The sequence below is a fragment of the Myotis myotis genome, unplaced genomic scaffold (genome assembly GCF_014108235.1).
Source record: "Myotis myotis isolate mMyoMyo1 unplaced genomic scaffold, mMyoMyo1.p scaffold_m19_p_28, whole genome shotgun sequence".
Lineage (NCBI taxonomy): Eukaryota > Metazoa > Chordata > Mammalia > Chiroptera > Vespertilionidae > Myotis > Myotis myotis.
This window is the reverse complement of record NW_023416333.1, coordinates 3435943-3455297: the sequence shown is the minus strand read 5'-3', so window position 1 is coordinate 3455297 and position 19355 is coordinate 3435943. Positions and strand designations below refer to the sequence as shown.

The following is a 19355-nucleotide window of genomic DNA, read 5'->3' as shown; positions in this document are numbered from 1 at the left end:
CAGTAGGTGCTTAATGAATATTTATTTCTTTTTTAATCCTCACCCGAGGATATTTCTTTCTATTGATTTTTAGAGAGAGTGGAAGGGAGGAATTGAAGGGGGGGGGGAGAAAAATACAACATTGATGTGAGAGAGACACATCGATTGGTTGCCTCCCAAACATGCCCCGACTGGGTGGGGGATCGAACCTGCAACCTAGGTAGGAGCCCTTGACAGGAATCGAACCTATGACCTTTCTGTGTGCAGACTGACGCTCTAACCATTGAACACACCAGCCAGGGGAATGACTATTTCTTAAAATAAGCAGGAAATAGTCAATGATGTATTAATAGCAGTTAATGGTAATAATCACCACTGACTCTGATCTGGGCCCTGGGCTAAGTGCTATGAAAATGTTTTCTCATTTAATGTGCAGTTTTGTGTTTTTGTTTAAATATATTTTTATTGATTTTTTACAGAGAGGAAGGGAGAGGGAGAGAGAGTTAGAAACATCGATGAGAGAGAAACATCGATCAGCTGCCTCCTGCACACCCCCTACTGGCGATGTGCCTGCAACCAAGGTACATGCCCTTGACCAGAATCGAACATGGGACCCTTCAGTCTGCAGGCCAATGCTCTATCCACTGAGCCAAACCAGTTAGGGCTTAATGTGCAGTTTTTTTAAAAAATATGTTCTTACCGATTTGAGGAAGAGAGAGATACATGGATCAGCTGCCTCCTGCACAGCCCCCACCGGGCACGTGCCCTGACCGGGAATTGAACCGTCAACCTCTGGGTGCACAGGAGGACACTCAACCAACTGAGCCGCAGTGGCCAGGACAACTGTGCAGTTCTGTTACTCCCATTTCACAGAGGAGACAACTGAGGCTCCCGGAGGTTAAACCCCTTGGAGAAGGTCCAGAGCTACAGGGTCACCAATGTGGGCACGCAGGTCTAGGCTCCCCAAAGCCCACTCGCCCAGCCTGACCCTCGCACCCAGCACACAGGGCGCACAGGCAGCCCCGTTCCACAGGGAGAGACTCGCGGAAGGAAGTGTGCCATGCGCAGCGCTCAGAGATGTGTGCACAGATGGGCTTGCCAGCTTCCCCGGGCGCGTTCCAGACACTCAGGCTCTGAGGCTGCCCAGGCACTGGGAGGCGGCTGTAGGGCTCTGGTCAGTGTGTGTGACTTTGGGTGCCAAGCACCAGAGTTCAAATCCCAGCTCTGCTCTGTGTGACCTTGAGTGAATTATATTCTCGAGGCCTCCGTTTCCCCTTTTGTATGTGAGAAAACATTCTTCTTTTTTCTTTTTTTTATTTGAATTTTTAGAGAGAGGAAGGGAGAGGGACATAGAGAAACATCAATGTGAGAGAGAAACATTGGTCAGTTGCTTCCCATACCCACCCCAGCTGGGGATCGAACCTGCAACCCGGGCATGTGCCCTGACCAGGAATCTAATCGGCATCCTTTCGGTGCACACGATGACACTCAACCGACTGAGCAACTGGCCAGGTGAATGAGGAAAAAGTAAAAAACCCAGATTCTATGTCATGAACTTATTTTGAGGATTACATTAAATTTATGCAAGGTGAAAAATGGTTAGTATCTATTTATTTAAAAGGCTAATATGCAAAGTGTCCCCTTGGGAATTCAATCAGGAGACCGGGAGTTTGGATTGCTCGCTATGATGTGAGCTGACCACCAGGGGGTGGCACAGAAGATGGTGCTGAGGGAGCGAGGGAAGGAGGAGGCAGGGAGGCGGGGAACCTGATTAGCCCTGATCGCCAGCCAGGCCTAGGGACTTTACCGGTGCATGAATTTTGTGCACCGGGCCTCTAGTTATTGTAATAATTAGTAATTACATGCATTTGCTTATGTATTCTCTTTAAAATATATATTTACTGATTTTTAGAGAGAGGAAGAGAGAAACTTCAATCTGAGGCCTCCTGCACAACCCCTACCGGAGATCCAGCCCACAACCCTGGCATATGCCCTGACAGAGAATTGAACCAGCAACCTTTGGTTGATGGGAACGATGCCCAACCCATTGAGCCACCCCGGCCAGGGCTGTGGATATACTCTGTGACTGCATTTTACAAGTGAGGAAATTAAGGCTCAGAGCAGGAAAGCGCCCTGCCCAAGGTCACACAGCTGGGAAGTGTCAGAGTTGAGATCCAAAGCCACGCAGCTCTGAACCTAGAGCCCACCTTTCCGTCACTACCTTGCTTGCATCCAAGAAGTTTGAGGGCCTTGCCTGTCGCCACCAGGAGTGTAGAATCGCGTAGAGCACTGACCGGGGAGCCAAGAGACAGACAGATTCTCTGCAACCACTCAATTCCATCCATGCAGCCATTTGATGGACACTCACTGAGCACCTTCTGCGTGCCAAGCACTGTTCTAGGCACCAGGGACGCGGCTGGGAACAAAGAAGACAAAAACCCCAGCTTTGGGACAGGGAACAGGATGGGAAGCCCCGGGTGCTGTGAGTGTGTTGACATTTGCACTGAGCTCAGAAGGGGCTGCTGAGCACATAAGCTTCATGGGGGCAGCACTTTGATCTGTTTACTGCTGTGTCCCCACTGCCTGACACAGTGCCTGGCACACAGTAGGCACTCCAAAAATATTGGTTAGCCGAGACCGGTTTGGCTCAGTGGAAGGAGCGTCGACCTGCGGACTGAGGGGTCCCGGGTTCGGTTCCGGTCAGGGGCATGTGCCTGGGTTGCGGGCGCATCCCCAGTGGGGGATGTGCGGGAGGCGGCTGATCGATGTTTCTCTCTCATCGATGTTTCTGACTCTCTATCTCTCTCCCTTCCTCTCTGTAAAAAATCAATAAAATATATTTTAAAAAAATATTGGTTAGTTGAATGAATAAATGAATGAACAAGTAGATAGATAAATAGAGGGATTGGTGGATGGATGAGTGGATGATGGATGGACAGATGGATGGATGAGTGGATGATGAATGGATGGGTGGATGAGTGGATGGATGAGTGGATGATGGATGGACGGATGGATGGATGAGTGGATGATGAATGGATGGGTGGATGAGTGGATGGATGAGTGGATGATGGATGGATAGAAGGGTGGGTGGATGGGTGGGTGGATGGATAGAAGGATGATGTAAGGATAAATGGATGGATGAGTGGATGATGGATGGATGAGTGGATGATGGATGGATAAAAGGGTGGGTGGATGGGTGGATGGATGGATAGCAGGATGATGTAAGGATAAATGGATGGATGCATGGATGGATGCATGAATGCATGAGTGAATGAATGAGCTTGCACAAATACCTACAGATTCACACACAAATGTGACTCGAACTAAATGCAGTCTCACACCCACAGGCGCGTTCTTGTGTGTAAACACAGATGCACCTCTTCTCCGGGTGCCCATGGAGAGAACAAGCACTGGGGGGAGAGGCAAACCCTCTGACCAGGCTCAGCCAGCCCCTCCCCCCGCGGTGCTGAGATAATTTCCGGAAGAGGAGGAAATGCCGATTCAGGGATTCGTGTCCCAGGCTGTGAGCCGGCGGGGGAGAGGGGCGTGCGTGACAGAGGGAGGCAGGCGGGGCTAAGGCAGAGCAGTGGACCTGGAGAAACAGAGTTGGAGAAGTGGAGCAACAGAGACAAACACACACACAGAGACAGGCAGACAGACGTGCGGAAAGGTATGGGGACAGACACAGAAAGATATAGGCTAGAGATACATGAAACAGAAACTCAAATTCAGACACAGAGCGAGATAAGGCAGGGTTCCAAGGACAGACAGGTAGAGAGAGAGGAAGAAACATAACGACAGCCGAAACCGGTTTGGCTCAGTGGATAGAGCGTCGGCCTGTGGACTGAAAGGTCCCAGGTTCGATTCCGGTCAAGGGCATGTACCTGGGTTGCGGGCACATCCCCAGTAGGAGGTGTGCAGGAGGCAGCTGATCGATGTTTCTCTCTCATCGATGTTTCTAACTCTCTATCTCTCTCCCTTCCTCTCTGTAAAAAAACCAATAAAATATATTAAAAAAAAAAAAGAAAGAAACATAACGACAGAGAAATGGAGACACACAGAGGGAAACAGAGATGCAGACTTTAGAAGGAGAGAGAGAGAGAGAGAGAGAGAGAGAGAGAGAGAGAGAGAGAGAGAGAGAGAGAGAGGACCCTTCCATGGAGGAAAGAGAGAGCACGTCAGAAGACGAGGCGCAGAGAGGGGAAGACATTTGCCTGAGGTTGCACAGCCCGGACCGGGCTCAGTGCCGGCCTGTCTGACCCCAGAGTCCAGGTTCCCGCCTCGCCCCGTGTAGCTCAGGAGGACCGAAGGGGCGGGAAGATGGGGCTGGGGCTCTGAGTGTGGGTCACGGCGACAGAGGGACGTAGTCGCTCCTGTATTCACTCAACACACGCGTTCTGCGCTTCCCCGAGGGGTGACGCCGGAGGAGGGCCGGAGGGGAGTTAGGAGCTGCTGGCCCGGCGGGGGAGGCAGACACGGGGTCAAATCCCTGAAAAGACAGACGGAGAGGACAGTGTTCAGAGTCCGGGGAAGCAGCAGAGGAGGCGGAGTCAGAGGCGGCTTCCCGCAGGAGGGAGCATTTGCGCTTCTAGGAAAGGACCAGGGCATTTTCGGCTCCGGGAAAAGGGGGGTGGAGAGGGGCATTCCAGCAGGCACAGCATGTGGGTGCGGAGGCAGGAGTGACCCGGGAGGGATTCGCTAAATGAGAGAATTAATCAAAGGTGACTGGACAATGTTTGAAGGGGTGAGAGGGGAGAGGAGCGCGGGACCAGATCATGCAAATCTCAGACGCCTGGATGAGGGATGGGATGTGGTCCAGGGATGCTGGGGAGCCACGGGGCGGCTGCACGCAGGGGAGGGACAGGTCAGCTCTGGGCACAGAAAGAACCTGCTGGAGCAGCGGTTCTCAACCTGTGGGTCGCGACCCCTTTGGCGGTCGAACGACCCTTTCACAGGGGTCGCCTAAGACCATCCTGCATATCAGATATTTACATGAGGATTCATAACAGTAGCAACATGACGGTTATGAAGTAGCAACGGAAATAATGTTATGGTTGGGTCACAGCATGAGGAACTGTATTTAAAGGGCCAGAGGGTTGAGAACCACTGCACTGGAACCCTGTGGGGAAAGGAGTGGGGACGGGAGCACAGAAGGAGGCTCGGGAGCGGGTGCAGGCAGAGAGGATGGAGCTGAGGGGGTGTCCTGGCCCCAGGAATGAGGAGGAGAGGATGCAGGGTCAGGGGGGCAGAAGGGGTAGCGCCTGGGGGCTGGTGGGCTCTGCGCCAGGTGTGCCTGGGGTGAAAGATGCTCCCTTCCTATACGGATGGGCTTGGAGACAGAAATGGAGGCCAGCCTGATGGGAGACCCAGACATGAGGAGGTGGAAGGGAGTCAGGGCCACAGAGGAACTGAGTCTGGAAATGAGTCTAATGAAGTCTGGACTGTCTTCATTGCCAATGACAGAAACACAAATGACCTGAGCATAAGGGGGAATTGATTGTGTGGGAGAGGGTTTCAGGCACGGCTGGATCCAGGTACCCCAGTCATCATCAGGAATCTGACTGTTGGCAGATGCAAAGACAGGGGTGCCTAATGGGCACCTATGTGGTTAGACCCTTTCCCTGCTTCACTTGGGGTCCAGGAGCCCCCAGACCCTTCCCCTCCAGATCCAGGACTCCAGGCCCCCAGCCCCTCCTCCTTCAGACCCAGGGGTCCAGGCCCCCAGCCCCTCCTCCCTCAGACCCAGGGGTCCAGGCCCCCAGCCCCTCCTCCCTCAGACCCAGGGGTCCAGGCCCCCAGCCCCTCCTCCCTCAGACCCAGGGGTCCAGGCCCCCAGCCCCTCCTCCCTCACACCCAGGGGTCCAGGCCCCCAGCCCCTCCTCCCTCAGACCCAGGGGTCCAGGCCCCCAGCCCCTCCTCCCTCAGACCCAGGAGTCCAGGCCCCGCCCCTCCCCCCCCCCCCCCCCCCCGCAGACCCAGGAGTCCGAGTCCCCAGCCCCACCCCCGCCTTCTGTAGGTACCATGACAACCAAGCCCCCTGCTCACCTTTCCCTCCCCCATCTAGAACCCAGTTTCCGTTTGAATCTTGACCGGGTCTAACCAGTTCCTGCTTGAGACAGGGATGAACGGAGGGCAAGTGGGAACAGAAGGGGGATGACAGAGGGGAGAGGAGCGGAGAGGTGGGGCCGAGGCAGCCCTGCGAGGGGAGGGGTGGGGAGAGATGGAAAAAGGAGCCGGGGGAGAGATGGGGAGAGGGGCCAGGCGACAGGGAGCGGGAGAGGGGGTCAGAGAAAAGCAGGCGACTATGAATAGAGGCGGGAACGGGGGTCGGGGGAGATGTTGGGGAAATTGTTAAAGGAAGAGACTGGGGAGATAGAACCAGGAAGGGGGAGAGAAATGGGGAGGAAGGGGGCAGAGAAACCCAGGGGAAGCCTAGAGGAGAGACGGAGGGAGAGATTAGGAGATGCCAGGGAAACAAAACTGGGAGAGAGGGAGCGAGGGAGCGGAGCAGAGAGATGGGGAGAGAGCGAGGGAGGCAGAGGGAGGGAGAGGGGGGAGCGAAGGGACTCCAAGAGGCAGGGGGAGAGAGGGGAGGAAGCGGGAAAGTGGGAGAGGAGGTCCTGGGGCCCGCAGGGGCTCCCCGCGGTCCTCGGAACCAGGATCCCCATGTGGGCCCAGCCTGCCCGTGCTTCTCTGTGTGCTCCGCCGGGGCTCAAAAAGGAAGAGGAGGCAGCCAGGACGAGAAGGAGCTGGGGTGGGTGGCCCAGTCAGAGCTGCTCTTCCCACCCTCCTGAGACACCCCCCACCCGCCTTCCCAGGATGCAGCAGGAGGTGGAGCCCCTGAGCTCCTCCGCCCTGGGCACCCCCGGCCTGCACAGGGAAGCAGGTACACCAAGCCGCGTCTGTCTGTGTGTGTGTGTGGGGGGGGGGGGGGTGCGTGGGAATTTTCTTCATGTATTGAGTCCTAGACTTGGCCTGTAGCCTCCAGGGAGTCACTGGCCTTCCAAGGAGAGAGCCACCCAGACTCTTAGGTGGACCAGTACCCTTTGAACCTCACACTACATTTCCCACAAGCCTCTGCAGTTCCCTGGCCAATGTGCTGAACACAGAACTACATTTCCCATGAGCCTCTGGGGCCCCCACTCCTCTGAGGCCATTATCTCAGAAGCCTGCCTGATCCCTTACACTCTTCTTTTTAAATTAATTAATTAACTAATCTTAATTGATTCCAGAGAGGACGGGAGAAGGAGAGAGAGAGGGAAACAGCAATGATGAGAGTCATTGATCGGCTGCCTCTTGCATGCCCCCTGCTGGGGATTGAGCCCCTATCCCAGGCATGTGCCCTCGCGGGGGAATCCAAGGTGGCCTCCTGGTTCATAGGTCAGTGTTCAACCACTGAGCCACACCGGCGGGGGCCTCACAGTCTTCTTGTCTCCCACACTGAGCTCAGCATCTTCCCCCAAAGTCACTCCTCCTCCCTGCTTCCCATCTTCTAATGACCCCATCGCCAACTGATCACTGGGCTAGATCCCAGGTGCTGCCCCCATCCCCTCCCACAGCCATCAGTCCCCAGCCCCATCTTCCCATCCCGCTCTCTCTGCCCCACCCCTGCCTCAGCATCCCCACAGCCCCAGCTCAGCTCCTGTCCTTTCCGATGGGCCTTTTCTCAGCCTAACTGCCTGGTCTCCAGTTTCTCCCCTCCAGCCATTGCCCACCTGGCTCCAGAGGGCTCTTCCCGACACCAGCGCGGATTCTGTCTCTCCCCTGCTCACAGCACTCCCTCTTTCCTCATCACGCCAGGGACAGCGCCCCAGACCCTCAGCCTGGTGGTCCAGGCCCCTGGGGCCCAACACCAGCCAATAGCATCAGGTTCAGGTTCCAGGGCTCCCTAATTGCGCACTCATTCGTTCTCCCATTCAACATGCATTGAATAATGTATCTGGGTAAAAGTGCATTTGCCTAGCAGGTAATAGAAAATGAGACTTAGTATCAAGAATAAGAAAGCCATTGTCTCACCCAAAATGAAGCCCACAGGTGGGGTGGGGTTTGGTTGAGTCAGCAGCTCAATGATGCCGTTGAGAGCTGTTTCCATGTCCATGCTCTTTGGTCTGGGACATAGTTGCTTTGCACGCCAGCTAACCTCATGGTCACAGGATGGCTGCCCCAGTTCCAGGCATCGCGTCCAGAGGGCTTCCTCTTCAGATTTCAGATTTCTGAAAACGATTTCATACTTCACTGATCAGCACCTGCTCACTCTTATCTCAATTGCTGGCAGAAGGAATGAAATTATCACAATTTTTTTAGTCAGTGGTCCTCAGCTCCAGCTACCCACCAGGTGGAAGAGTTTTTTAAAACCTATACCCGATTGCACTTCAGATCCAATTTAACTTGAATCTCTAGGATTGGGGCCTTAGCATCTATCTAGTTGTTTTTTTTTTTAATATATTTTATTGATTTTTTACAGAGAGGAAGGGAGAGAGACAGAGAGCTAGAAACATCGATGAGAGAGAAACATCGATCAGCTGCCTCCTGCACATCTCCCACTGGGGATGTGCCCGCAACCCAGGTACATGCCCCTGACCGGAATCGAACCTGGGACCCTTCAGTCCGCAGGCCGACGCTCTATCCACTGAGCCAAACCGGTTTCGGCTACTCTATCTAGTTTTTAAATGTTTACCAGGTAAGGATGAGGAACAGTGGGGTCAGAAGGCATCGGTTTAAATGTGATGGGATATCCCCGAGGGGGATCAGTGAGCCTCCCTTGAGTTGCTTGGGCGAGGAATGGACCCTCCCCCTCAACAGAGGGGAGAGGATAGGAATGGCTGACGAGGTCTCCTTTCTGGGTGTCTGCTATTATAAGCACCTACTCGGTGCCAGGTGCTATACTCGGCATAGCAAATGCCCTGCTTGCAAATCAGACTCCACGTCGCTGTCCTCTGCTCTTGTGTCTTTGAAGGGCTCTATTTTTGGAGACCCCGCCTTCCGTCCTCTCTAACCTGGACTGAGGCACTTACTTGATCAGTGTAATCTGTGTCTAGCTCCAGAGCAGCTGAGTGGAATTGAGTTGACCAGTTGGCTGGTTTTGACTATCAACACGTGTTCATGTTTAGTTTTGCTGTTTTCTTTGTGGTATTTTGAAACCAGTAATGTTTTCAGCTCATCCGGCTGCAGACTTTGGCCTAGGGCAGTGGTCGGCAAACTCATTAGTCAACAGAACCAAATATCAACAGTACTTCAGAATAGACTCGCCCAGGCCGAAAACCAACTTCTGCGCATGGGCCGCGAAGTTTCAATCGCACTGTACATGCACGCCCACAGGTGGTATTTTGTGGAAGAGCCACACTCAAGGGGCCAAAGAGCCACATGTGGCTCTCGAGCCACAGTTTGCAGACCACGGGCCTAGGGCATCAGAACGCCCTGGGGGGTCCCCAGCATTTTGCTTGTAGAGTCTAATGAATGAAATGACGCAGCCTGTTCTTAGGCAGGGAGGGCAGACAGGACACACAGCGTCTCACAAATAATTAATAACCCACCGTGGCCGTAAGTGCTCCTGAGTCTTGGGGCTGAAGAGAATTCTGGGAAGTTCCTGCAGATGGCCATATTCTCTTTTGCATAAAGACCAAGGCCCCAAGGCGGGAGGAGACGGGGAGTTCCAGTCCCGGAAGTGCTTCTGGGATGAGGATGGCCTGCCTGGTCGGGCTGAAGACACCAGCAGGGTCAGATGAGGTGTGGTCTTGTGAGCCACAGGGAGAACTTTGGACTTAATTTACCTGGAGGGTAATGGGGATCTGCCAATTGAGAAGTCTGGGGAGGGAGTGGGCAGGATGATCCGCTCAGCACTTTCAAATGCTAGTCTGCTGGGGTGACGAGAGATGGATTAGGGGGCTGTTGTCTAGACAAGAGTGGGGTGGGAGGCAGGAGCCTGTGGGGCTGGGAGCACGGACTGCGGATCCAGACACCTAGACTTTTATCCTGATTCTATCGCTGTGGGCTCTGTGAGCTTGGGCAAGCCCCTTAACCTCTCTGTGCTTCCATTTCATCATCTGCTCAACTACACCCTCTCAGAAAGCTGTCATGCAGATGCAGAAGAAAGTGCTTGTGAAGGTGCTTGGCCCTTTAAAAGGGACTGTACCCATGGAGTTACTGTTAAGTGGACAGAGGAGGTTCTTGTGTTGAAGGGATGGGGGAGGGGGGGGAGATGATCAGAGAGGCCAACAGGAGTGACCACACACAGGGCAGGTGCTTCTCAGAGGGGATCTTGTTAAAATGCCAGTTCTGACCCAGTCGGTCTGGGGTGGACCCTGAAGGCAAAAGGAAGCCGCTGACGGTTGTAAGCACGGGACGCTGAGACGTGAAAATCACCTCCGCTGCCCTGTGGGAACATGTGGGAGGTGGGGGGACGGGGAGCAGAGCCCCGAAGTCCCAGAGCACCAGGAGCACAGTGCTGACAGCTCAGTGCTGGAGGCGGCCTGTGCCGGCTCACCGGAGCCCATCGCTGAGTTTTGCAAACTGGTTGTTAAAACCATGGGTAGCATGAAATTGGCCATGGTGGGAGTATTGACACCAGGAAAACTGGCAAATGTTGTGATATGTGTGTGTGTGTGTGTGTGTGTGTGTGTGTGTGTGAGAGAGAGAGAGAGAGAGAGAGAGAGAGAGAGAGAGAGAGAGAGAGACCATTGAATGTATTGACTTGTAATGACGGAGGCCATAACACATGCAACATCTGAGTAAGGGGGTGCCAGAGAGGACTTCCTATAGGAGCTGAGCTGCCTTAGGGGACTTTGGGAGGGTCCAGGGAAGCCGGGCTCTGCTCTGGGCCCGATGCCCGATGCTGGCAGGCAGTGGCGGCCAGTCCTGAGGCAGGAGGAATGGATGGAGCTGACACTCTGAGGGGAAAAGCAGCCGCATCTGAGCCACGCGGGGGTTGTTTGGGCAGCGCTCACATTTTGTTGTGTTGAGATGTGATCCCGGAGTGGTCTTCATTGTATCTGGGTCCGTCAGGGTCACGGAGTGGCTGGTGGTGGTGTTCTGTGAAACTATGTCAGCGAGAGAGCAGCAGGGCCTGAAGGGATGCCAGGCCGCCACCTGGCTGTCCAGAGCGGCATTCCCCTTTGTTCAGCTGCTGTAACAAAGAGACCCCACACACAGTGACATTAAGAAGACAGTTTAGCTCTAACCGGTTTGGCTCAGTGGATAGAGTGTCGGCCTGCAGACTGAAGGGTCCCAGGTTCAATTCAGGTCAGGGGCATATACCTTTGTTGCGGGCACATCCCCAGTAGGGGGTGTGCAGGAGGCAGCCAATGGATGTCTCTCTCTCATCGATGTTTCTATCTCTATCCCTCTCCCTTCCTCTCTCTCTAAAAAATCAATAAAAATAACATATTTCAAAGTGAAAGCTATTGTGGATTTCATGGGTGATGGGGGAAAAAAAAAAGACAGTTTATTTCTCTCTTGTGTAATGGGAAGCAGGTGTTCCAGATTGGTGGGACATCTCACCCCTAAGATGACTCAGGGACCCAGGTTCCCTCTGTATTGTGGCTCCCCCATCTTTAGTTTGGCTGAAGCTGGCTTCTGGCCACATCCACATCCTGAACAATCTTCTTTTAAACAAACGACTCCAAAGATGCACCCTCACTCCCTCTAACACTGCGGGTGAGATCGTGGTCACATGGCCACACCTAGGTGCCAGGGAGCCTGGTAACTGTCGTCTCTAGCTGGGCGACCGCGTGCAGGTAGAACTTTAGGACTGTAGAGGAAGAGGAAAATGGGAGGCAGCTAGCAGCTGGCCATAAAGGACCAGTGAGCCGCCTGTGGGGTTGTCTAGAAGGGCCCAGTCAAGTTCCAACCAGGAGGCTTAATCGTATGTGAGGAGCGCTCAGGGCAGCTGGGTTCTCTGTCTCCAGGAGCCCTCCTTGCGGACCTCGAGACCTCAGAAGAGACCCAGGCTTGGAGCCTGTGCAGGCCCAACAAGTCCTCGTGAGTAGCCCCTGGCCCCGTGGTTTCTGACCTCCGGTCCCTGGAGTGCAGCGACAGCGACCCCTGGCCTTGGAGCTCCTTGCTGCCCACTGGCTCTCTCCCCAGGAAGCAGTACCTGCGCCAGGTGGTAGCAGAGTATGAAACGCTGGACCGAGAGCTCCCGTGCATCCGGAAGTTCCTCACGCCACCCGCTGCCCAGCCCCTCTGCCTGTGCCTGGAGATCTCGGTGAGTGGCCCCTCGCCCTTGGGGCCCTGGGTGGGGTGGTGGGAAGGGCACAGGCGCTGAACCAGGCTCTGGGCTTACCAGCTGTGGGCTTGGCACCAGCACAGGTTGCTGAAAAGTGATTGTGAATTTGTTCAAGAGTCAATTGGCAGATGTATCACTGCTGATCCCAGAGGGGCAGAGAGTGGGGAGACTGAGGACAAAGGGAGTCTGCTAACCCATCTACTCTGAAATTCTGTAAAGTTTACAGATATAGCAAACACCTAAGAAAAAGCTCGTGTTTTTAATAGATTCCGCGAACTGGTAATTCAGTGTACAAATCCTTTGGCAGCCCCTGACCTCAGTCAGAGGAGATAACTATTAGGGTCTCGTTCGGGCAGAAGTCAAGCGAGAAGACTGGGCATGAATGGACATTTACTGTGCGCCGGGCACCGCTCAGAGGCCCTCCCTCAGCGATCTGGGTGACTTCACCCCAACACAAGGACTGCTGTCCTCACTTTAGGGACAAATCTCCATCCCATTGTTTCTCTTCTTTATGGCTTTGAACGTGGGACCCCTTTCCTTCCCACTGCCCCCCCAAGACTTGCCTTCCTGGAGGAGACCAATTTCATGACTTTTAGTTCCTCTACAATTTTATATGCCATGACAATGGCATTACCTTCGACATGGTACTCTCATGCTGAAAACGTGATAATGATTAATGTGTGTTTCTGAACATTAAATAGACTCACAGGAAGTTAAAACTCCCTGTGACCCTTAGTTTTTGACAACTGAACATCTAATCCAGCGGTCGCCAACCTTTTGGACCTCACAGACCACCATTGGTGGCCACTGATCTAATCTCTATATATAAAAGCCTAAGCAACCGAATGACTGGTCAACTGGGCGCTATGACGTGCACTGACCACCAGGGGGCAGATGCTCAATGCAAGAGTTGCCCCCTGGTGGTCAGTGCACTCCCACAGTGGGAGCACCATTCAGCTGACCCATGGGCGCCAGACACTGCCTGGCTCATGGATGGCAAGCCTAACTGTGGCGGCAGGAGCCTCTCCTGCCTCCTAGGCAGCGCTACTGAGCAGAGCACAGGGCTGGGATGAGCCGGAGCAGGTGGTGCCCCACTGGGCTGGAGCTCTTCCCCAATGGGTCGCCTGCCACTTCGCACACTACTACACTACGACATTCCCCGAGGAGTCCCGGATTGCGACAGGGCGCAGGCCAGGCTGAGCATGAATCCGTGCACAGGGCCTCTAGTATATGAATATAAGAGGGAAAGTGTGTGACTTAAATCTTTGCGAAAATCTTCAAGAGTTGCTGAAAGCTTGCCGTCCAGTGCAGGGTGCTGGAAAGGTTTTCAGTAGATTGGCAAAGTGGGCCCCATTGGTGACTTCGGACAAATCAGTTGGGGAGAATTGATATTTTGGAGAATGACCTTGAATGACAGTAGATGCGTTTCTCCCTGGGAGATGCCTGTCCTCCCCGCTCTGACGCGAGGGGAACGGGGCCCTCTGCTCAGGTGCGATCCTTGCCCCTTGAATGCCACCTGGGACTCCGACAAGTTCTGCAAGTGGGGTTCGGGGTGGGGACTTCTGAACCCGGAATGAACCCGGTGTCCCCGGCTGAGGCTCGCTCTCCGACTCCCCCAGCCTGAGCAGGACCTTACCCACCTAGAGGTGCTGGAGGCGGTGGAGGCCGAACTACCCGGGGCCATGGAGAGCGGTAGCGTGAGCAGCATCCGCTTTGAGAACATGAACGTCATCTGTGGGACCGCGGGGCGCAGGAACCGGTGAGTCCGCGGTGGGGGGTGGGAGGATGGGGCCTGGAGAGATCAGTCAAGGTCGGGTGGTGAGGCGGCAGGCGGGGCCTAGAGGGACCCGGAGGAGCAGACGGGGGGGGGGACTTGAGGAGAGGGGCGGGGCCGGGAGGGGCGGGACCAACTTAGAGGGGGTGGGCGGGGCTTAAGGGGCTGAGGGCGGGGCCTGGGCATATCTAGAGAAGAACACTATGGGCGAGATGCTGAAGAGGCTGAGTGGGAACAGGGAAGGGAGCCCAAAGTAATGAGTGAGGTAAAGGGGCAGGGCCAGGTGAGGTGAGAGAGAAGGCGGGAGCTGGAGTGAAGGGACTTTGAATCGCTCAGGTGATGACCAGGACAGGCCCGCCGGAGGCGGGGGGCGGGGCCTGGACTGAGGGCATTGCGGGGGCGGGGCCTGGACTGAGCGCAGTGAAGGGGTGGGGCCTTGACTGAGCGTATTGCAGGGGCGGGGCCTAGACTGAGCGCAGTGAAGGGGCGGGGCTTAGACTGAGCGTATTGCAGGGGCGGGGCCTAGACTGAGCGCAGTGAAGGGGCGGGGCCCAGGGTGATTGGCGTGTAGCCGGGGGCGGGCCCAGGGTGGACAGAGAGGGAAGCACCGGCCTGAGAGCCACACGGGAAGGCTGGGCTTGGACGGAGAAGGGGGCGGGGCCTAGAGCTGCGGGGTGAAGGTCTGGCCCGGGAGCGGCGGTTTGAAAGCGAGTAAGCCTCGACAGACCGCGCAGAGAGGACGAAACCAGGCTGAGAGAGAGGACTGGGCCTAGAATGACCCAGTGCGGGTCGAAGGGCAGGGCTGGGGAGGGGTTTCGGGACGGAGGGACGGGTTGAGGAACCGGAATGGGTACACGAACGGGGCATTGCGACAATCAAAGGCGGGCTGGGAGCACCGGCGATCACCCAGCCGTCTCCACCCCTGCCCTTCTCCTCCCGGCCCGGCCCCTCTCAGGTGGCTCATCACCGTCTCGGACTTCCAGACCCGCTCGCGCCTGCTGCGCACGGGGCTCCGCCTCCGCGGGTCGGCGCACCCGCTCCAGCGCCACGACGAACTGCTGCTGAGCGATTACCGCCTGCACCTCCGCCGCTCCCTGGTCCGACGGCGCATGCTCGAGGCTCTGGGGGTGGAGCCGACCGAGGAAGACTGACAAGTGTGGGGGGGCGGGGCGGACTCTGGCTGCGCTTGCGCACCGCCTGGCCGGTTCAGGCTATTCACCCGGAACCCCCTCCCCCTCCCCGGAAAGGGGGCGTGGCCTCCCCAGGAAGGAGGCGGGGCCGGCTCGAGGGGGTGGATACTGTGAGTTTAATTATAAAGAATGACCTGGTACAAAAGCCATTTCTCTCTGCAAAATCTTGGTGGGTAGTCAGGGGAGATGATGGGGGGGAGGGTCGAACCCCCATAATAGAATCCCGCCTTCCCAGTCCTCCCCCGGCCCCTGCAAATGGACGCCTGGGTCCCAGTGCCTCGAGGGATGAACTGAGGCCCGGGTCCCGAACCCAGGCTCGGCGACCAGCAGACGTCCGGACCCGCCCCCCTCTTCTTCCTCTTCCCACCCCCCTTGGAAGACAGTTCTCCGGGCTTTTATTTCAGGTTGTTTTTTTTCTGGATTTTTTGTGTGTGTTCTAGGGTTTTGTTTTTTTTCTTTTTGTATTTTCTTTTGTTATTGTAACTTTTTGCTTTTCTCTCCTCTCTGCCCCGCGCTGCAGCCCCATCCAGTCCCTTCCCCCTCCCACCCCTACCTCTCCTCCCCCCTCCCCACCCCCTACACCCTCCCCAACCCCGCGGCACCCATCCAGAATGAACAAGCCCTTGATAGACGGGCGCCGCGCAGGCCCCCTGCGGACGGGGGGCAAACGACAAGGGGGAGGGGGCGGGGAGGGGCCCAGCGCGACCTCCACCCCCTCCTTGACACCCTTCCCCCCTCCCAGGACCCTCCCACAAGGTTCCCCGCAGATCCCTGACGTGGTAAGGGGAGAGGGCTGCAAGCACCCTCCCCCCCATGGACGGAGCCCCCCCCCTCGGGGGTGGGGGCAGCAGAGGGGGAATGGGCTTGGGGGAAGGAGGGGGAGCTCCCTTCTTTGGCAGCTGAACATGGGGGACCTGAGGGCGATGCCCTCCCCCCTTTACCCACAGTAGGGGAGGGGGCTTCCCAGGGGAAGGGGTGGTTTGAAATTCCCAAGCCCCAGGGATAGAGGGAGGCGGGGAGCGTGCAGGAAGGAACAGCCATGCTGGAGGAGGCAGTTTCTTGGAGAGACTGAAGGGTTGGGAAGTCGGGGTGGGGGTGGGGGGACGGGGATAGTCTTCGTGCAAAATGGAAAGACAGATGGCCAGGAAGGACTGGGAAGAGCGAGAGGAGGGAGCCTGTGCCGGAGGGCAAAGCCTGGAGCCGGGAGAGGGCGCGTGGTGAGCAGGAAGTGAGTGTGCACAGGGGCTCCTCCTGCCAGAGAGAGAGAAGCGCTGAAGACGGAAGAGAACAGGCAGAGTGACGGCGGCGCGGAGCTGTCACAGGACAGAAAACAGCTGCCAGGAACGGACGCGATCAGACAGGCTGGGAGTGCGGAGGGGGCCCCGGAGTGCGGAGGGGGCCCGTGTGCAAAAGGCAATGTTCCCCAAGGGAGATGGAGAAAGTCGCCCAGGAGCGGGCAAGAACAAGTCGAAACTCAGGAACGCGTGTGCAGCAAAGCCAGTGTGCGGGGACATCCTTAAAGAACAGAAAAGGGTTTCCGAAGCGCAGCGGAAATGCGGGAGAATGCGTGTGCGAGGGGGCCCACAGAAGAGCCGATGGGGATGGGCAGAGATTTGGAAGAGGAAGGGGCAAGGGAGCGGGAGCCTGGCGGGGAGGAGCGGGATGAACATGGAGAGAGAAAGAGTTCCTGGGAAGCCAGTGTGCAAGCCACGCGCTAGAAGTGACAGTGCGAGGGGGGGGCGGGGCAAGCAGGGGGAGGGGGTGTCACGTGACAGGCGGCGGCGGGCAGGGGAAGAAAGTGGGGATCAAGAATAAGGGGGCAAAGTGCTTAAAGAAAACCCGAGGCGAGCGTGTCGGGAGAGTTGCGCGCGGGGGACGGCGAGTGTGCAAGGGTTCAACAGAGGACGGTATTCCAGAGAATCCGCGTGTGCACGGAGCCTGTGAGGGGGGGAGGGGGAGGGTGTCCCAAGTGTGTCTGCAGCAAGGGCCCGGAGGTTGTCGGGAGGGAGGGGGATGGGGCGGACGCCGAGGGGAGAGCGTGCAAGCGGGAGCTGGAGAGAGCAGGGGGCGTGGCGCCTGGGGGGAGAAATGGGACGGGTGGGAGGGAAGCAGAGATGAGGCCGAGGGAAGCAGAGATGAGGCCTCGCAGGACAGAAGCCAAGGCGGAGTGTGCAAGACAGCGAGGGGGCAACTTTGTGCAAAATTGTAGCCCGGGGAGGGGGGAGAGGCAAGCAGGCGTGCAAAGGAGCGTGCAAGAGGCTGAGGGGGCCGCTGTGTGTGCTAGGGAGAGGGGAGGCAGGGAGAACGGAGGGGCCTGGAGAAAGGGGGGAAAGGGTTGTTAGAGGGGTGGCAGGTGGTGGAATCTGAGGGCACCCCCTTCCCCTGCGGCCTGGGGAACGGACCCCCCACCCAGCCAGGCTCGGGGCTGGCCCTCTATGGCTCTGTCAGTCCCCCCTCCCCAGAATCGACCCTTCCCTCCTCCTCCTCCATCCCCCCTCTGATTTCTTCCACGCCCACCCCGTCGGCTCCCAGCTGCACACACAATCTCCATTAGCTGCCCCCTCCTGTGAGGTGCAAATGTCTGGCTGGAATCAGGCCACCCCGGTGACCTCCAGCCTCGGGAGATGACGGCAGGGCACAGGTGTAGCGTGGTCCCCGGCCCAGGGAGAGAATAAGGGTCAAGGGTCAGAGGTCCAGGGGCCGGCGAGCCCCAGGGTTCTGTGGACGGGCTGGTCCGTCCAAGCCAGCCATCACCTCTCCAGGAAAAATTTGAGAGCCCGGTCGATATTCATGCGGTGGCCCACCCGGGTCACGCCCAGGTCCACGTAGTCCTCCTTGGTCAGGGCGGGCAGGTGCGAGCCATCGATCTCGTGGTCCAGGAAGCGGGCTCGGTGCTCGGCCAAGCCCAGCCACTCCAGCCAATCAGCCACGTCGAACTTGGTCCAGAACCCCAGAGGCTTGGCGCCGAAAGGCTTGTCCGGGGGCAGCGAAAGCAGGCGGGTCGGTGAGAGGGAGCGGGAGGCCCCAGACAAGGCTCCCCCGAGGCCCCCGGACATCCCCGGGTGCGGCGGCACAAAGACGGGGGCGAAGGGGTCGGCCGAGCCCCCGGCCCCTCCAGTGGGAGAGCTGCGGACGTCAAAGAGGCCCGGGTAGAGGGGTCCAGAAGGCAGGATGGGCAGGGACGAGGGCCGGGGCGCAGGGCTGACCTTGTGCTCCGAAGTGGGCAGCAGCGAGGGGCTGGGGGCCCGGCGGAGCAGAGGTGGCCGCATCTCGAATTCCACACCCTGGAGGTGGCGGCTGGACGTGGAGGAGGAGGCCGAGGGTGAGGTGGCCCCGGGGGCCGCAGCCGCGGAGGGGACCCCGGTCCCCGTGGGGAGTGGCGGCAGGGGTGTTTTGGGCCAGTTCTGAAACAGGCTGCTCACGGGTTTGGAGAGGAGCGAGGACTGGGAGTCTTCGGAGAGTCTGGAATATGACAGGGGTGGGTGGAGGGCAGGGGGTGGGGGTGGGGTGGGGGGTAAGGGCAGGTGAGAAAGAGGAAGAGGTCAAGATGTAAGGAGAGAGGAAGAAAGACATAGGGGCGGGGTAAAGAGATGGAGAAGAGAGGTGGGAAGAGATAGAAGGAGGGAAGGGAGATGGATGTCAGGACAGAAATGAAGGGAGAGAAAAATGAGAGGACAGGGAGAGGGTGACAGTCAAGAGAGATGAAAGAAAAAGAGACATTAAGTGATAATAATAATCATCTCCACCACTTACTGATGCTCAGGTGTGCCAGGCATTGTTCTAAGTGCTTTACATATCGCATCTCAATTTAATCCCCACGACAGCCCTGATGCGGGTTACTATTATTGTCATCAGCACAGAGAGGTTAAGTAACTTGCCTAAGGACACACAGCCAGGAAGTGGCAGAGCCCGGTTAGATGGCACCGAAGTCTGAGCTCTTAACCACTATTCTATACTGCCTTTTAGGGTTATGGCCAGTCACAGCAGAGTGGAAGACAGGGAGACGGTGGGAGAGGAACAAAGAGAGGGTGAGCGTTCAGGGGAGAGAGAGATGGAAGGGGACAGGGAACAGAGAGAGAGAGAGAGATGAGGAGAGGGAGATGAAAGAGAGAAGAAACAAGGGGAGAAAAAGGTTCCCCTCATCCCTTTAGCTCCTTCCAGAACAGTCCAGCCTCAAGGTCTTTGAACT

The 19355-nt window shown here is 56.8% G+C and overlaps 2 protein-coding genes across 3 annotated transcripts in view; one reads left to right on the top strand and one right to left on the bottom strand.

Annotated features, from left to right (window-relative positions):
* The first annotated feature begins 6645 nt into the window (after window positions 1–6645).
* Window positions 6646–15658, top strand: CUNH19orf81 (chromosome unknown C19orf81 homolog). The gene is made up of 5 exons (XM_036296197.1): window positions 6646–6865; window positions 11883–11955; window positions 12061–12181; window positions 13822–13961; window positions 14932–15658. Exons 1-5 carry the CDS (start codon window positions 6646–6648, stop codon window positions 15125–15127), a joined length of 750 nt encoding a protein of 249 aa, XP_036152090.1. The 3' UTR covers window positions 15128–15658.
* A 180-nt stretch (window positions 15659–15838) lies between these two features.
* Window positions 15839–19355, bottom strand: part of SHANK1 (SH3 and multiple ankyrin repeat domains 1) — a 52593-nt gene continuing 49076 nt past the window's right edge. For both annotated transcript variants that reach the window (XM_036296209.1, XM_036296210.1), the window contains one exon: window positions 15839–18628. In XM_036296209.1, the coding sequence (XP_036152102.1) occupies window positions 17917–18628 (712 nt within the window). In that variant the 3' untranslated portion in view covers window positions 15839–17916. The remainder of the gene's footprint in view (window positions 18629–19355) is intronic.